The sequence below is a fragment of the Rhinopithecus roxellana genome, chromosome 17, assembly GCF_007565055.1.
Source record: "Rhinopithecus roxellana isolate Shanxi Qingling chromosome 17, ASM756505v1, whole genome shotgun sequence".
Taxonomy (NCBI): domain Eukaryota; kingdom Metazoa; phylum Chordata; class Mammalia; order Primates; family Cercopithecidae; genus Rhinopithecus; species Rhinopithecus roxellana.
Window position 1 is genome coordinate 74,774,408 of NC_044565.1, and position 16,265 is coordinate 74,790,672.

At 39.2% G+C, this 16,265-nt stretch overlaps 1 protein-coding gene across 1 annotated transcript in view; it reads left to right on the forward strand.

The window, feature by feature from the left end:
• TTC27 (tetratricopeptide repeat domain 27) overlaps window positions 1–16,265 on the forward strand; it is a 188,279-nt gene that overhangs the window by 93,795 nt on the left and 78,219 nt on the right. Inside the window, exon 11 of the mRNA XM_010372404.2 lies at window positions 13,563–13,658. Within this exon, the coding sequence (XP_010370706.1) occupies window positions 13,563–13,658 (96 nt within the window). The remainder of the gene's footprint in view (window positions 1–13,562; window positions 13,659–16,265) is intronic.

The window sequence follows — 16,265 nt, forward strand, 5'->3', positions numbered from 1 at the left end:
GACTAATTGAGAGTTAGCTGAGTTAGAGACTATGTTTTCATCTGGCACTTCAATAATCTGAGAGCTGTAGAGACCAGCCTTTCTGATATCATTCCAGTACAAATTTTTAGTGTAATAACAAACCCCAATGCCAAAGCTAACAGGAACAGAAGAGTCACTATGATTACACTGAGATTAACATAGGGTAGTAATTCAGTTTGGTTGGTTGTGTTATTTTAAGGGAAGGGAAAAGAGATGAAGCCATTTTCTCATTGGGTTTCCTAAAAAATAGGGAATTAATGCATAAATCACTACCCCATGTGCTTCTAAGAAGTAATAAGAGCCTAAAGTTCAAATTAACTCCTTAATTTATGGGGAATATGTTCACTCTGTATTTTTTAGCATACCAGAAGACAAAGCTTTCCTTTAGTCATTTATTCTGTATTAAAGACTTCTCTCTCATGTGTTAGCATCTCAGAATATTCACGTGTTGTATTGTGTTTTCACGTATCTTCTTCACAGAAGTACGTCTACGTGCATTATACTTGGCAGACTTGTTATTGCCCTTGATGTGTAACTATTTGTTTGAGTAGAGAATCTCCAGCTGCCATTATGGAGTCTTTAAAGAAGGACTGGGAAGTGGAGTGCAGCACATGATCTAGTCATTTAAGCTGACTGTGGCTGTATTTGGTTTGCCTCATGAGTGGGTAAGGCTTCAAAATTTGAAAAATTACATTTGATTTTTATGCTTATTTTAAATCCCCCTAAATGTAAGGTGCTTATAATGGACGAATAGAAGTTTAGAGCTTTTCGGCCGGGAGTGGTGGCTCAAGCCTGTAATCCCAGCACTTTGGGAGGCCGAGACGGGCGGATCACGAGGTCAGGAGATCGAGACCATCCTGGCTAACACGGTGAAACCCCGTCTCTAGTAAAAAGTACAAAAAAAAAAAAACTAGCTGGGCGAGGTGGTGGGCGCCTGTAGTCCCAGCTACTCGGGAGGCTGAGGCAGGAGAATGGCGTGAACCCGGGAGGCGGAGCTTGCAGTGAGCTGAGATCCGGCCACTGTACTCCAGCCCGGGCGACAGAGCGAGACTCCGTCTCAAAAAAAAAAAAAAAAAAAAAGAAGAAGTTTAGAGCTTTTCATGACTCTTGACCTTCTGTCTCAGTAATATTTAAGAATTTTTAAGAACAGGTCTCAATGAGGAGTCATTTAGTTGTAAGGGACAGAAACCCAATTCAAACTGGCCATAGAAAAGGAAATAAATTGGCTATTATAACTGAGAGTTCTAGGGATATCCCAGTCTCGGAGACAGCTGGATTCAGGGGTTCAAAGAGATCATCAGGCCTTTCTTCTTCTCTCTTTTCCCATCCTCATTCTCATATCTTTGCTTTTCTCCACGTTCTTCAGTATCAGGAAGGTTGTTGTCACAATAGCACCACATTTCATTATCCATAGACTTCACAATCCAAGAGAAAGAGAAATCACAAGCTGCTATGGCCAAGATTTTTAAACTTCCTCACTTCATGTGGGCTTCACTTTTCTTTCTCTCTTTTCTTTTCTTTTCCTTCCTTCCTTCCTCTCTCTTTTTCTTTTCTTTTTCCCTTCTTTCTCTTTCTTTCTTTCTTTCTTTCTTTCTTTCTTCTTCCTTCCTTCCTTCCTTCCTTCCTTCCTTCCTTCCTTCCTTCCTTCCTTCCTTCCTTCCTTCCTTCCTTCCTTCCTTCCTTCCTTCTTTCTTTCTTTCTCTCTTTCTCTCTTTCTCTCTTTCTTCTTTCCTTCCTTCTTTTCTTTTCTTTCTTTTTTTTTCAGGGTCTTGCTGTGTCACCCAGGCTGGAGTACAGTGGAGTGATTATAACTCACTCTAGCCATAAGCTCCAAGGCTCAGGCCATCCTCCTGTCTTTGCCTTCCAAGTAGCTGGGACTATAGGCACACACAACCATGCCTGGCTAACTTTTTCATTTTTTGTAGAGTTGAGATGTTGCTATATTGCCAGGGTTGGTCTTGAACTCCTGCCTCCAGTGATCCTCCCACCTCAGCTTCCCAAAGTACTGGGATTCTGGGTATAAGTCACCGTGCCTGGCTTCACTTTCCTTAGGGTGGGGATGGCTGTCAAGCCTACCTCATACCAATGGTGATACTTGTGAAATGCCTGGAATAGTGCTTGGTACATAGTCAATCTTCAATAAACATCGACTCTTATTATCATCTTCACTTTACAGGAGGGGAAGTTTAGGTACAAGAATAAGAAAACTGCCATTCCTTCATAACTGATTAAAAGCAGTCATTACTACCTGGGAAACCTGAACAACACTGAGATAATTACAGTGCCTCTTGTATAGTGGCTGGGTCATGCTGTCAAGATTTTCAAATATCTGAGATATGAACATGTGTCTTTCATTCTGGCTCTGTATTTCATCTGCATTAATAACTGTGCATTTGAAAGTTATTGAAAAGTATATTAGGAGTTGCTCATGTGATTGTAGCTGTGGTTTTATTTGTTGGAATAATTATAGTTGCTACTGTTTATACAGAGCTGTGTGTAGTTACTACCATTTAATTAACTGTGTATTGTTACTTCCATTTACCGAACACTCGTATGCCAGATGGTAACTAATCCTAGGGTGGAGGCATTATCTACATTTTTACTGATGAAGAAACTGAGGGACAGAAAGTTTAAATTACTTACCCAAGGTCTCATAGCTGAGCTAGAGTTCAACCCAGGTCCACCTGATTTAGAAGTCCATGCTTTTATCCACTATGCCCTACTTTCTAAGGAAGCTATGAGAACTGGCTTACAAAGGAAACGTGATATCAGTAGAAGACTGGCATCATCTGGAGGAAAGGAATGGAATGAGCACAGGCAGGAAGAAGTTAATCGAGACTTTTGTGAGAAAGGTTTAGGTTGCAGAACTCTTAAGGCCTATAATTAAGGTGGAAGGGGAGGGAAGAAATGGAGGGCACAGAATCTCAGGATATGGTCCTGTGTGGGAAAAGAACAGGTAAATGGATGAATGAAATTGGCTTCTGATAAGTCCAAGAAAGGGGGCTGCCCGGAGGAACCCTGATGGACTGAATCCAGGATATGAGCTTCCTGAGAAAAAAGGGGTAAAAAATATGCAACGACTAGCTTATAGGTAAGTGGGATAAGAGTGGGACAAGTAATACACAATATAAAGTAACCTTTACTAGTGATACTAAAAAACAGCCCTAGAAAGTTACAGAAAAGTGAAAAGTGGGTAATAATAAAGGAATGTATTAATGGGATGAAGTAAAATATACTCGCATAAAGCACACTTTCAAAGACGCTAAATAATGACTTTAGTCAGATTCCCAAGGAGGAACAAACTTAAGTTCTTTGGACAAGGTCAGATTATGATGATTGAATTCATGCTTTAGTTTTCCCTGAGATAACACTCTGCGTACATCTTAACATCCTTACACAGCATTTTCCAAATTTGCTGAATGGCGGGGGATGGTTAAAATACAGATCTTCAGCCTAGCCCCCAGAGATTCAGGGTCAGAGTGTTGGTGATGATTATGGGCATGTTTGGGAAAGGCTGCCTTAAGTAGAGGTAGCCTGTCATTCTTTAGCATCTCCAGATGTTTTTCTCTCTCCCCAAGTACACATAGAACAGAGGCCAAATGGGTATGCACCAAGCTGTGGGGTACAGTGCTGTGATTTAATGGATGAATGCCAGCAGGAACCTTTAAGGTGTTATTGAGGGCCAACTATCTGGGACCAGTTGAAATTGAGCTCACTTAGAACAGATGCCTTGCATTTGACTGACACTTAGGAAAGTAGTAGCTAATTATTATTAGACTCAGCAACTCTCTCCCTCCCCTCCCCTCCCCTCCCCTCCCCCCGCTCCCCTTCCCTTCCCTGCCCTTCCTTTCCTTTTCTTTTCTTCTTTCTTTGTCTTGCTCTATCACTCAGGCTGGAGTGCAGTAGCATAATCATAGCTCATTGCAGGCTCAACCTCCTGGCCTCAAGTGATCCTTCTGGCCTCCCAAAGTGTTACGATTGCCACCAGCTGGCGTACATAAACTTTTTTTTTTAGAAAGGATAATACTAAGAGTTTAAAACATTCACTCAGGTTTTAATAATCAATAAATATTTGCTATTCTTTGCCCTCATAAAATTTGCAGATTGTAAACAGGTCGACTTGTGCTTTCAAAGACACTAATGTCTTAAGACACCAAGCAGAGTCCCTTGGAGAAGTTTTGGGAGAAAACTGGAGGTAGATGGGCTGTAGGGAAGGCATAAGAGCTTGTACTTTTACTAATCCTAAGGCAGAAGTTATCAAATATGGCTTGTGGATCCCTGGGAGTCCTTAGGCCATTTCAGAGTGTCCATAGGTCAAAACCATCTTCATAATAAGGGCACTGAGATATTGTTTGCGTTTTCACTGTGTTGATATTTGCATATTGGTCCAGAAGCAGTGGGAGGGCGGGGGAGTCAAACTCCTGGCCCCTTTGTCAAAATCAAGGTAGGGGCACTGGATTAGGGACACCAGACTGTGCTAGTAGTCACTCAATGCTTCACCACCACAGTTTTTTAAAAAATTTTAAAAAAGACGGTTGTGTTTACAAATGTTTTTGATGAAGCAGTATTATTTTGTCATCTTTACCCTCAAGAACATGCCTTTTTAAAATTCTATGTGATAAAATGAAAAGTGCTTACAAAAAACTTGTGCCACTTGCTAAAGTACAATGGTTGTCTCAGGAAGAAACTTTTTCCCATGGAACATTATTTTTGCTTGAAAGGACTATTGACAGATGAACTGGTTATTCAGACTTGGGTATTTGGTGGAAATTCCCCCAAAAATAAATGAAGTAAGTGCATCACTTCAAGGAAAATAATTGACAATATTTGTTACTGTATTAGTCTCATGCTGCTGATAAAGACATAGCCAATTTATAGGGTAATTTATACGGGAAAAGGGGTTTAATGGACTTAGAGTTCCATGTGGCCAAGGAGGCCTCACAATCTTGGTGGAAGGCAAGGAGGAGCAAGTCACATCTTACGTGGATGGCAGCAGACAAAGAGAGAGCTTGTGCAGAGAAACTACTCTTTATAAAACCTTCAGATCTTGTGAAACTTATTCACTATCATGAGAACAGCACAGGAAAGGGTTGCCCCCATGATTCAGTTACCTCCCACTGGGTCCCTCCCACAACCTGTGGGAATTGAAGATGACATTTGAGTGGGGACACAGACAAATCATATTATTTCACCTCTGGCCCCTTCAAATCTCATGTCCTCACATTTCAAAATCAATCATGCCTTCCCAACAGTCCCCCAAAGTCTTAACTCATTTCAGCATTAACTCAAAAGTCCACGTTCCGAAGTCTCATCCAACACAAGGCCTAAGAACAGATAGGCCCTTCTGCCTATGAGCCTTAAAATGAAAAGCAAGTTAGTTACATCCTAGATACAATGGGGTACAGGCATTGGGTAAATACAGCGATTCCAAATGGGAGAAATCGGCCAAAATAAAGGGGCTATGGGCCCCATGCAAGTCTGAAATCCAGCAGGGCCGTCAAATCTGAAAGCTCCAAAATGATCTCCTTTGACTCCATGTCACACATCCAGTTCATACTAATGGAAGAGGTGGGTTCTCATGGTCTTGTACAGCTCTGCCCCTGCGACTTTGTAGGGTACAGCTTCCCTCCTGGCTGCTTTCATGGGCTGGCATTGAGAGTCTACAGCTTTTCCAGGCACACGGTGCAAGTTGTCAGTGGATCTACCATTCTGGGATCTGGAGGATGGTGGCCCTTTTCTTACAGCTCCACTAGGCAGTGCCTCAGTAGGGACTCTGTGTGGTGGCTCTGACCCCACATTTCCCTTCCACACTGCCCTAGCTGAGGTTCTTCATGACAGCCTGCCCCTGCAGCAAACTTCTCCCTGACACAGGCATTTCCACGCAACTTCTGAAATCTAGGTGGAGGTTCTGAAACCCAAGTTCTTGACTTCTGTGCACTGACAGGCTCAACACTAATAGAAGCTGCCAAGGCTTGAGGCTTGCACCCTCTGAAGCCATGGCTCAGGCTCTACATTGGCCTCTTTCAGCCACAGCTGGAATGGCTGGGACACAGGGCAACAAGTCCCTAGGCTGCACACAGAACAGGGACCCTGGGCCCAGCCCACGAAACCACTTTTTCCTCCCAGGCCTCCGGACCTGTTATGGGAGTGGCTGCTGCGAACACCCCTGATTCCCTGGAGGCATTTTCCCCATAGTCTTGGGGATTAATATTCAGCTCCCGGTTACTTTTGCAAATGTTTGCACCTGGCTTGAATTTCTCCTTAGAAGATGGGATTTTCTTTTCTATCGCATTGTCAGGCTGCAAATTTTCTGAACTTTTATGCTCTGCTTCCCTTATAAAACTGAATGCCTTTAACAGCATCCACGTCACCTCTTGAATGCCTTGCTACTTAGAAGTTTCTTCCACCAGATACCCTAAATCATCTCTCTCAAGTTCAAGGTTCCACACATCTCTAGGGCAGGTGCAAAACGCCTCCAGTCTCTGTGCTAAAACCTAACAAGAGTCACCTTTGCTCTAGTTCCCAACAAGTTCCTCATCTCCATCTGAGACCACCTCAGCCTGGATTTCATTGTCCATATCATTATCAACATTTTGGTCAAAGCCATTTAACAAGTCTGTAGGGAGTTCCAAAATTTCCCACATTTTCCTGTCTTCTTCTAAGTCCTCCAAACTGTTCCAACCTCTGCCTATTGCCCAGTTCCAAAGTTGCTTCCACATTTTTCGGTATCTTTCCAGCAGCGCCCCACTCTACTGGTACCAATTTACTCTATTAGTCTGTTTTCACGCTGCTGATAAAGACATGACCAAGACTGGATAATTTACATAGGAAAACAGGGTTTAATGGACTTACAGTTTCACATGGCTGGGGAGGCCTCACAATCATGGTGGAAGGCAAGGAGCAGCAAGTCACATCTTACGTGGATGGCAGCAGGCAAAGAAAGAGAGCTTGCGTGGGGGAACTCCACTTCATAAAACCATCAGATCTCGTGAGATTTATTCACTGTCATGAGAACGGCACAGGAAAGACTTGCCCCCGCGATTCAGTGACCTCCCACCGGGTCCCTCCTACCACATATGGGAATTCAAGATGAGATTTGGGTGGGAACACAGCCAAACCATATCAGTTACCAATGATGAAATTTTGAACTTCCAAGAAAAAAATGAGTTTTAGAAAACCTCTATCTGTAACTGTGAACTTCATAGCTTCCTAATATTTCAAATATTGAGACAAGATTTTTCTGATGAGATTGATGGTGATATCAATGCATGTAGTTTTAAAAATTTTTACGAAATATGTCAACATTGGGAAGGTCAGCTCATTTTCAAAAAAACCAGTGCATGATGTTACATAATTAGTGTTCAGCATCAGGATTGACCAGTGAGTACTTTTTTGTTTGTTTTCAGACCAGTGGATTTTGGTGTAACAGAGCATTTAATGTAACAAAGAAAAGTTCATTGATAGGATTTCAAATTCCACATTACAAATAACCTTTAAGATACCAGCATCAATTGAATTTTGGTGTAGTATCAAATAATACTATCCACAATTAGCTGAAAAAGCTACTAACATACTCTTCCCCTTTTCAATTACCTATCTGTGTGAGGACAGATTTTCTCCATAAAATTCAAGCAAAATATTATATTGCAACAGATTGACTGCAGAAGCAGATCTGAGAATCCAGCTATTATCTATTATGCCATACATTAAAGAGATTTGCAAAATCATTAAGACAGTGCCACTCTTTTCAAGACTTTTGTTTTGTTTTGTTTTGTTTTGGAAAAGGTAGTTATTTTTCATAAAAGCATGCTATTTTTGTTAGTCATAGATTTATTTTCTTTTTAAATGAATTAATGAACATTTAAATTTTCCTGATTTTATTTCTAATATGATAAATATTGATAGATTATAACTCACAGAAAGAAAAGCTTTGAGTCCCTCAATAATTTGTATGATTTTAAAGGGGTCTTGGAAACAGAGGGTTGAACTGCTGACCCAAGGTGTGACTGATTAAGGGGATGGCTGCATGATAGCCATTTGGGCCTCCTGAGAGGACTGCCTCTTGATGTTCATCTTTTCAGCCTGTAATCACAAAAAGGTGATCTAGGTTCTCCCATCTCCTATTAGTAGACCCAGATCCTACCAAACCACAGCCTAAAGTCTGTCATTTCTGGGGTAGAAGCAATAACTGAGCATCTCCTTGATCAGGCCACACCCTCTCTCCCATATTTTTGGATTTATGTGTAAATAAGATAGTTAGATAGAGTTTTCAGTATTTTTCCAATGAGAAGCTGCTTTCAATTTTCACAGATCTGACATTGATCATGTAGTTTTACAGAAGGTTTTAATGAAGTTGCCAGCTGTGGTCTTTGGAGTCTGGCAGGCTCACCTATTTCATGGCCTTATGACTTCGGGCAAGTCATTTTTATCTCTCAGAGCAACAGTGTTATATGTATGAGGAAAGGCTGGGTTCACAATAAGTTTAATGATAGTGTTGATACTTACTAGGTGTGTTAACAGTTTTGTTATTCTCCCTGTTCCCATTGGCGATTTTCTTGGGCTTGGAGGTTTGAGATGGCAATGAGCTTGACTAGTCTGTTTGTAAATCACAGCTGAATTGACTGCAGACTCCTGTTAGAGAAAGCTGTTCAGCTCACCTGTTGGATTATGTACATATTTTTATAATAAATTCCATCTTCCTATACACACACACGTACAAAGATTGCACAGCAAAGCCAGTATAAAGTGATTTGGCATATGATCAGTCATAACTTTTAGATTATCAGCTAATTTCTACCTGGCTCTTCAGAAAGCCGATGAACACGTAGATGTCATGCTAGTGAGAATGAATAGCTTTCGGGAAAAGGGTAGGTCCTTTGGGACTATCTCTACTCTTTTGAAGACGTGTGCCATACTTTTAGATGAGAACACATAAATAAGTCTAAATCATACCAGACATTATTCAAAATTGTCCTTTTATACTCAATCATTCTCCATGTGCTAATTTTAAAATGTAATTTTGATCTTCTGTAGTTTTTCTGGGAAATTCCTTCTCTGTTGAAAACAGAGCATTGAAAGGAGAGGCACATCATTGCTTTCTTGGGTTTTATTCCCCATTCCTTAGAGATATCCCTTGACCTGTGATACTGTGGCTCCTGGAAGATTTGGGAATTGTTATTGCATGGGGTTAGGGGGTCTTTATGCACAAACACATATTCTCAAAGGACACTGAAAGTATAAATGCCTTTAGGTGGAGTTAGGGAGTAAATGGCATTAAAAAGGAGTCTTAAAACTTGAAAACAGTCTCATGTCACAGTAGTCCATGCAACATGAAGTCACCTCTGGTATAGACAACCCCTACTTCTGGACTGCGCCCCAGGGGGCTCCTCACTCTCTGCTTGTTACCTTTTCCATTTATTCACAGCTCTTCAGTCATCCGCCTAGACTCTGTCTTTCTTCAAACTGCCCATAATGATTGGTTTAAGGTATATTTGCTTCTTCTCCCCCTCTCTCCATTTTTGACATTATCATCTTTCCTTAAAGACCACCTCCTCATACCACTTTTTACTTATGACTAAGTCCTGTGATTTTCAGGTGTAAAATTAGTGAAATTTTAGAAACCGGAAAGAGAACATGGGTAAGTGAAAGGGTAGGACACACTGCTTTAGAGACCATTTACCTAAATTTCTGGGTGTGTGTGAAAATTTGCGAGGTACTTCTTTCTCATGGAGCACATTGTTTATGTTCACATTCATGCACATAAATACCTCAATAGTAGTGAGGCTTCACTTGCATTCCGTCCCATTCTCACAGTACCTAACATTCTTCCATTGTCTTCTTCCAGACTATTTGGGCACATGATTTGCTTCTCATGAATGTACCTAATACTTGTGCTCAGCTTAAAATTAATCAACAGATCTTCTGAAATGCTTGAAGTAAAAGAAAATACTCTTTTGATAAAGCCATACTCCTAGACCATTGGAAATACAAGTATTGTTTAAAAAAATCATCTCATAGATAAGTGCCATTGTAGTTAAACTACTTGCTTGCTGGGGATAGAACAAAGACATAATCCAAGTGGCTTGACTTGCCATCACTGATATTTTTCCATTTACTGTGCCTGTAAAGGACTCCAGTTTGGTTGAATATGATGGAATTATTTCAGATTGAGTTGCTAGAAATAATCTTGCTCTGAAAAACCTAGAGATGCACTATAACAATGTCCCTGTCTTTTTAGTAAATTAGCAAATAAAAAAAGAGTACTTTGGATCCAGTAGAGGAAATAGGCAAATGAACAGTACACCTATCAAGACTTCTTACTTTTTTTTTTTTTTTTTTTTTCCTTGAGACGGAGTCTCACTCTGTCGCCCAGGCTGGAGTGCAGTGGTGTGATCTTGACTCACTGCAACCTCTGCCTCCCAGATTCAAGAAATTCTCCTGCCTCAGCCTCCCAAGTAGCCGGGATTACAGGCCTGCACCACTACACCTGGCTGATCATTTTTAGTAGAGATGGAGTTTCACCATGTTGGCCAGGTTGGTCTAGAGCTCCTCACCTTAAGTGATCCACCCACCTCGGCCTCCCAAAGTGCTGGGATTACAGGGGTGAGCCATCGCTCCCGGCCAAGCCTTAACTTTTGTATATTAATTTAATGTTCTTAGTTTTCGTTGATAGTTAAATTTTATGTAGGTGGTTGTCATGCCTAAGGTAGGAAGAAATATTTTCTGTGCAGGAGTGAAAATAGCCTAGAGTTCCGTTTTGTGTGTATTTGTGGGTTTTTTTTTTTGCATTTTTGTTTGTTTCTTTCTTTGGTTTTTGAGACAGAGTCTCACTCTGTTGCCTAGGTTATAGTGCATTGGTGCAGTCACGGCTCATTGCAAACTCCGCCTCCTGGGCTCAAGTCATTCTCATGCCTCAGCCTTAGCTGCAATTACAGGCATGTACCACCATGCCCAGCTAATTTTTGTATTTTTAGTAAACACGGGGTTTAACCATGTTGGCTTGGCTGGTCTCGAATTCCTGATCCACCTGCCTCAGCCTCCCAAAGTGCTGGGATTACAGGCGTGAGCCACTGTGCCTGACCCCTTTTTTTCCTTCTGAGACAGGGCTTTGCTCTGTCACCCAGGCAGGAGTGCAGTGGCACAAACATAGCTCACTGCAGCCTTGACCTCCCTGGGCTCAAGTGATTCTCCTGCATCAGCCTCCTAAGTAGCTGGACCCATGGGTCTATGCCACCAACCCTGGCTATTTTTAAAAGATTTTTTGTGGCGATGTGGTCTTACCATGTTGCCCAGACTGGTCTTGAACTCCAGGGCTCAAGTGATCCTCCTACTTTGGCCTCCCAAAGTGCTTGGGGTGGCACCCAACCTAGAATTCTGTTTTTGATCTTTATCATGCATATAGCTTAATCAGGTTTTTGTATGGGGGCTTATTCATGGTATCCAGGTCAAATGAGTGTTGGTTCTCTGCCAAGACAGTGTTGTCTTCAGTGGGCTTTGCCATTTTGGAGAGTATCCGAGAGTTATAAGAGACACTTAGATACTCTGAGATCATCCAAAAGTATCTGAGAGTATCTGAAATACATAATAAATGTGTTTATTAGTAAATGAGGAAATATTTACTGAGTACCTATTATGCTTTAGCTAGTTGCAGTAACTACAGCCAACAGCATGAGTTTTTTGAAAATAAATTTTTTGCATGTTGTTAGGTGTTAGTAACAGTATATTATACAATGTTGCTTTTGTTTTTATTATTAATAGAGAGCATTAGTTATTTTTTCTTTGCAAAAAAAAACTGTATTGATAAAAATGTATTCCTTCTCTATGAAGTAATTTGTTCCCCTTTTATGAAATAACTCAGTGATCTCTTTATTTATGTATTGTAACCATATGTATACAGCCAGAAGTTATTCTTCTCTACCCTCCCTCCCACAACTAAACAGCTTTGGGCAGCAGCATGCAATCTTTTTGCTATTAAGTTTCTGTGAAGTAAGGCCAAAAAGCTTTAAACATATTTTGACCAAGATGGTTTAGGAGTCTGGTTATGTCTCAGTTTGCTCTGACTGACTTGACTGAATAACATCTTGGATTGTCAACGAAGTTTTGTGTAATGTATGCTTTTTCACACTTGAGCTCATACTACAAGATATTCTTAGGCTGATAAATGTATCTCCCACCCAGTGTAAAATAGAGAACTCTCGATTTAGGAGAAAACCTCCCTGCTCAGAAACTGGTCTCCCTGTCTTAGATTTTTACCAGGACATGGTAGATTCCTATCCTTTTTTTTCTTCGGAGGCTTGGACTTGCTACCTTTTTTACTATTTTTTGAAATTTTCCATTTAAAAAATTAATTTTGTGAAAATTTTAAACAGTTTCCAAATTACCAAAAAGTTGCAAGAACAGTGCAACTGTCTTATGCATCCCGAAGTTTTGGAGAGTAAGTTGTCAACATGGTGCTTCATTGTCCTCAAATATGACAAGGACATTCTCCTACATAACCCAGTATGTATAATAAAATCAGAAAATTAACATTGACTTCTTACTACCATCTAATCCTCATAAGAGAGGTCTGTGAAAACTAGTCAACTGGCAAAAAAGATAAAATTTTAGTACTGCATTGTAGAAAAAAGATCTTGATAATTCTCAGTTGAGAGAAGGTGTAAGTGTATAATGTCAGAAAAATATGTACACTTAATGTAAACTGAATGGCAAATGAAGAGGCAAGAGAAAATGATCATGATAATGGGGCTGCTATCCACATGTTTCTCTAGCAATCTCACAATGTGTCTTCCTTCACTTTGATGCTGATCTCTTCTGTGACGGATCACTTGACCACTGGATAGCACTAGCCTTTGACTTTGCAGTTGGCCCTGGTACCTTGTCTCAGAGTCAGCTGTTTTGGTCTTGTTGGTTTGCTTCTTGATGTAGCTTCTGAGAGTTTAGTTATTCAGTACCACTGTAGACATTTCAGTACATCAGAGGGATTCTTTCATGTATGTGGGTTGCAGCTGCCCACTGCACTATACAGATGGTCTCACCTGAGTGAGTGTCCAGCCTTATTGCTCTGTTGCTGAAGAGTGAGAAGATTTGCTCTCTGTGATCAAATAGGCTACTTTTTCCTTTAATTTTATTCCTGAGCAAATAATCCTAAAGAGAGTTCTTCATATAATTTTTCTCTGATTTACATAATAAAGTGCCATTGTCAAAGTGGTATTATGTTGTGAAATAGATACGCTAAAGAACAGTTCTTCATAGAAGAAGTGAAAAGGCTTATCAATAAGGCTAGCTCTTTGAAAGAACTATTATAGGAAATGAAAACTTTTTCTGGTAAGTTTTTATTGTACATGTTTATGTAAATGTGGATTAGGTTTAAAGTTTTTTGAACATTTAAAGAAATTCAAGAAAAAATTCACACATCCTATCACCTTATCAAAATGACTTAAGTTCTTTATTGTTTATATGTGCATTTGTATAACTTACAATAAGGACTTATTTCTATTACAAGTTATACATATAGATTCTGACTGTGATATATGTTCTTTAAGGCTCTTGCAGACCAATTTGAAGATAAAACTACGTCTGTATTGGAACGCCTAAAGATTTTCTATTGCTGTCAAGTACCACCTCACTGGGCCATTCAGGTAGTTTTGTTGTTAGTCATTGGGTATGGAAAATACTTGGCATTAGAAAGGTAAATGCATTATAAATTGATGATTTCAATTTATGTTTGAATTTTCAAATATTTTGCTGATATAATAAATGTATCTACCTGGGAATTGCTAACTACTTCAAATTGCTATTTTGATTAAAGTGATATTACACTCATAAAACATTTTTAAAAGAATTTAAAACTATATGAAATAGAATCCTAGAAATTATAGGAGAATCATAAGTGCTTGCATTTTCAAAGTAACTTTTTTTTTTAAGGGATGAGGCCTTGCTTTATTGTCCAGGTTGGAGTGCAGTGACAATTCACAGGTGTGATCATTGTGCATTACAGCCTTGAACCCCTGGGCTGAAGCAATTACTCCTGCCTCAGCCTCCTGAGCAGCTGAGACTACAGATGTGCACTACCATACCTGGCTTTGAAATAATTTCTTATACTAAAATTATTTTAAGGACTTTCTACCAAAGAAGGAATCTTTTAACCAAGTTGCTTACAAAAAGCAAAAGAGAGCATTTATTTGGTATACTTTATGTTGTGAGATACACATGACTACTCTCTTCTTCCTGAGGGTATGAGAATACCTACTGTAGCTCCTAATCCACATGCTGAGGTGGGGATTCTGGCCCCTTGTCTACATAGTTCTCCTGTATTATAGGTGTAACTCCCTATTTTGTAAAATTTTAGCACCGAAAATAACTTAGACACCTGGTCCAGTTTCTTAATGTTACAGAGAAGAAATTGAGGCTCAGTGCAATTAGCTTTCCAGTGTTGATCACACAAGTGTACGTGAACTAGGTTTCTAGTTTCCTCACTTTTAGTCTACTTTACCTCTTTTCCTTAGCTTTTCATTGGGTTGTAATTATATCAGCTAACAGCAACCAACTTTTACTGCATACTTAGTATGATGCATACATTTTATTCTGCATTCCACACATATTCTCTTATTTTATTGCAACAGTTTTTAAAAATATCTGTTTTACATATGAGGAAGCTAAGTCACAGAGAGGTTAGTGGAGTCAGATGGAGCCAGCCAGGGGATTACAGATGATTTATCTACTATTGTCATTTTAATCAGTTTTCTGTCCTCTCTATCATGGATCATACACATAGGTAATGAGTTAGAAACATAAATGCCAACCCACCATCCAATTGTTCAAAATCCCCATTATAAGACTTCTTAGAGTAGGTTATATTCTTAAACACAGGGTGAACTCGTTTATTTATTATTTATTATGCATTGGAGTTCAGTTTACATATTGAAGGAACCTCAATAAAACATAGACAAGTAAAAAAGCTTTGTGATATCTCAAAAGGAATAGCTTCTTCATTAAGAATGTGTTAACAGCTGGAATTTTTTAGTGTGTTTTTTGACTCTGATCTGTGAAATTTGTTAGGTGCTTTATATTATGTGGTTTGGTGGATAAACATTTCAGAATGAGCTGTTATGACAAAATGTATCTATTGTGGGTGTTGCTTTTTGTCTTTTTCTGAACAGAAACATTAGGAAACTTAAATATTGTTCAAACTGAATTTAGGCCAAATGCTTATCTGCTTAGCAAGCTGTGGATTTCAGGATCTTCAGGCAGTTAGATAAGGATCCTTTTTCATTAGGAAGTTAATTACTTTTTCTGGCATCATGGGGACTAACCATATCTTTGTGTATTATTTTAAAGATTGAGAAATAACAGAACAGTGTATTATAAAAAGAGAATTAGTCTCTACTTTGCTACTAGCTAGCCATATCATCTTGGATGTCATCAACTTTCTTGATCTTTTAAATGAAGATGTACTGCTCACTGCATAAGCACTAAGATTTATTCCAGCTCTCACATGCTATGGGCAGTTTTTGAAAATGTCCAATTATATTCTCTAAAATATCCAAATTCTCCTGTATTTCATGGGTTACTGATGTATTGGACCATTCTCATTATTTACTTTGATAATCTGTAGCTTATAATTTTTAGGTATATTTCATTTACGTTCTGATATTTTCAGTCCTGGATTTTCTGGGCTTAACTCTTAAATATGTATTGAATTTTCAGAGTAGTAAAAGTATACTTACGAGAGAGCAACACAGCTCTCTCTAATATGAAACTACACCTTATTCTAACCTTACCTACTTTTTTAAACCTTTAAATTTTTTTTTTCCATTTATGCAGGTGCTAACACTTACAAACCATAATATATTTATTTTTAAATAAGTTTAACCTTCACTGACCTTAACTCAGTTTGCTCTTTTTTCAATCTGACAGGGACTGGGAAATTAGAAAGCTAAGTTTGTTAGAATGTGCTTGAAATAAATCTAAGTAGCTTTGAGTGAGAAACAGCTAGATACGATGCCCTTCTGAATAAAATTCAGCAGGGCTAATGCATAGATTTTATGTCATCTCTATTGACTGCTCAGAGTTTTAAAAATAAATTTATTGGATCTCAGCCTCATAGAGATTGTTGTATACAGACTGTCTAGGTAAAAAAGAAATACTGATTTTTGCTTTTTAAGTTCTTAGAAAAAAATTGGATATATTTTAGTATTTTCAACAGTTTCTATATTGTTCTTTAATCCATATACCCTATAAAGAGG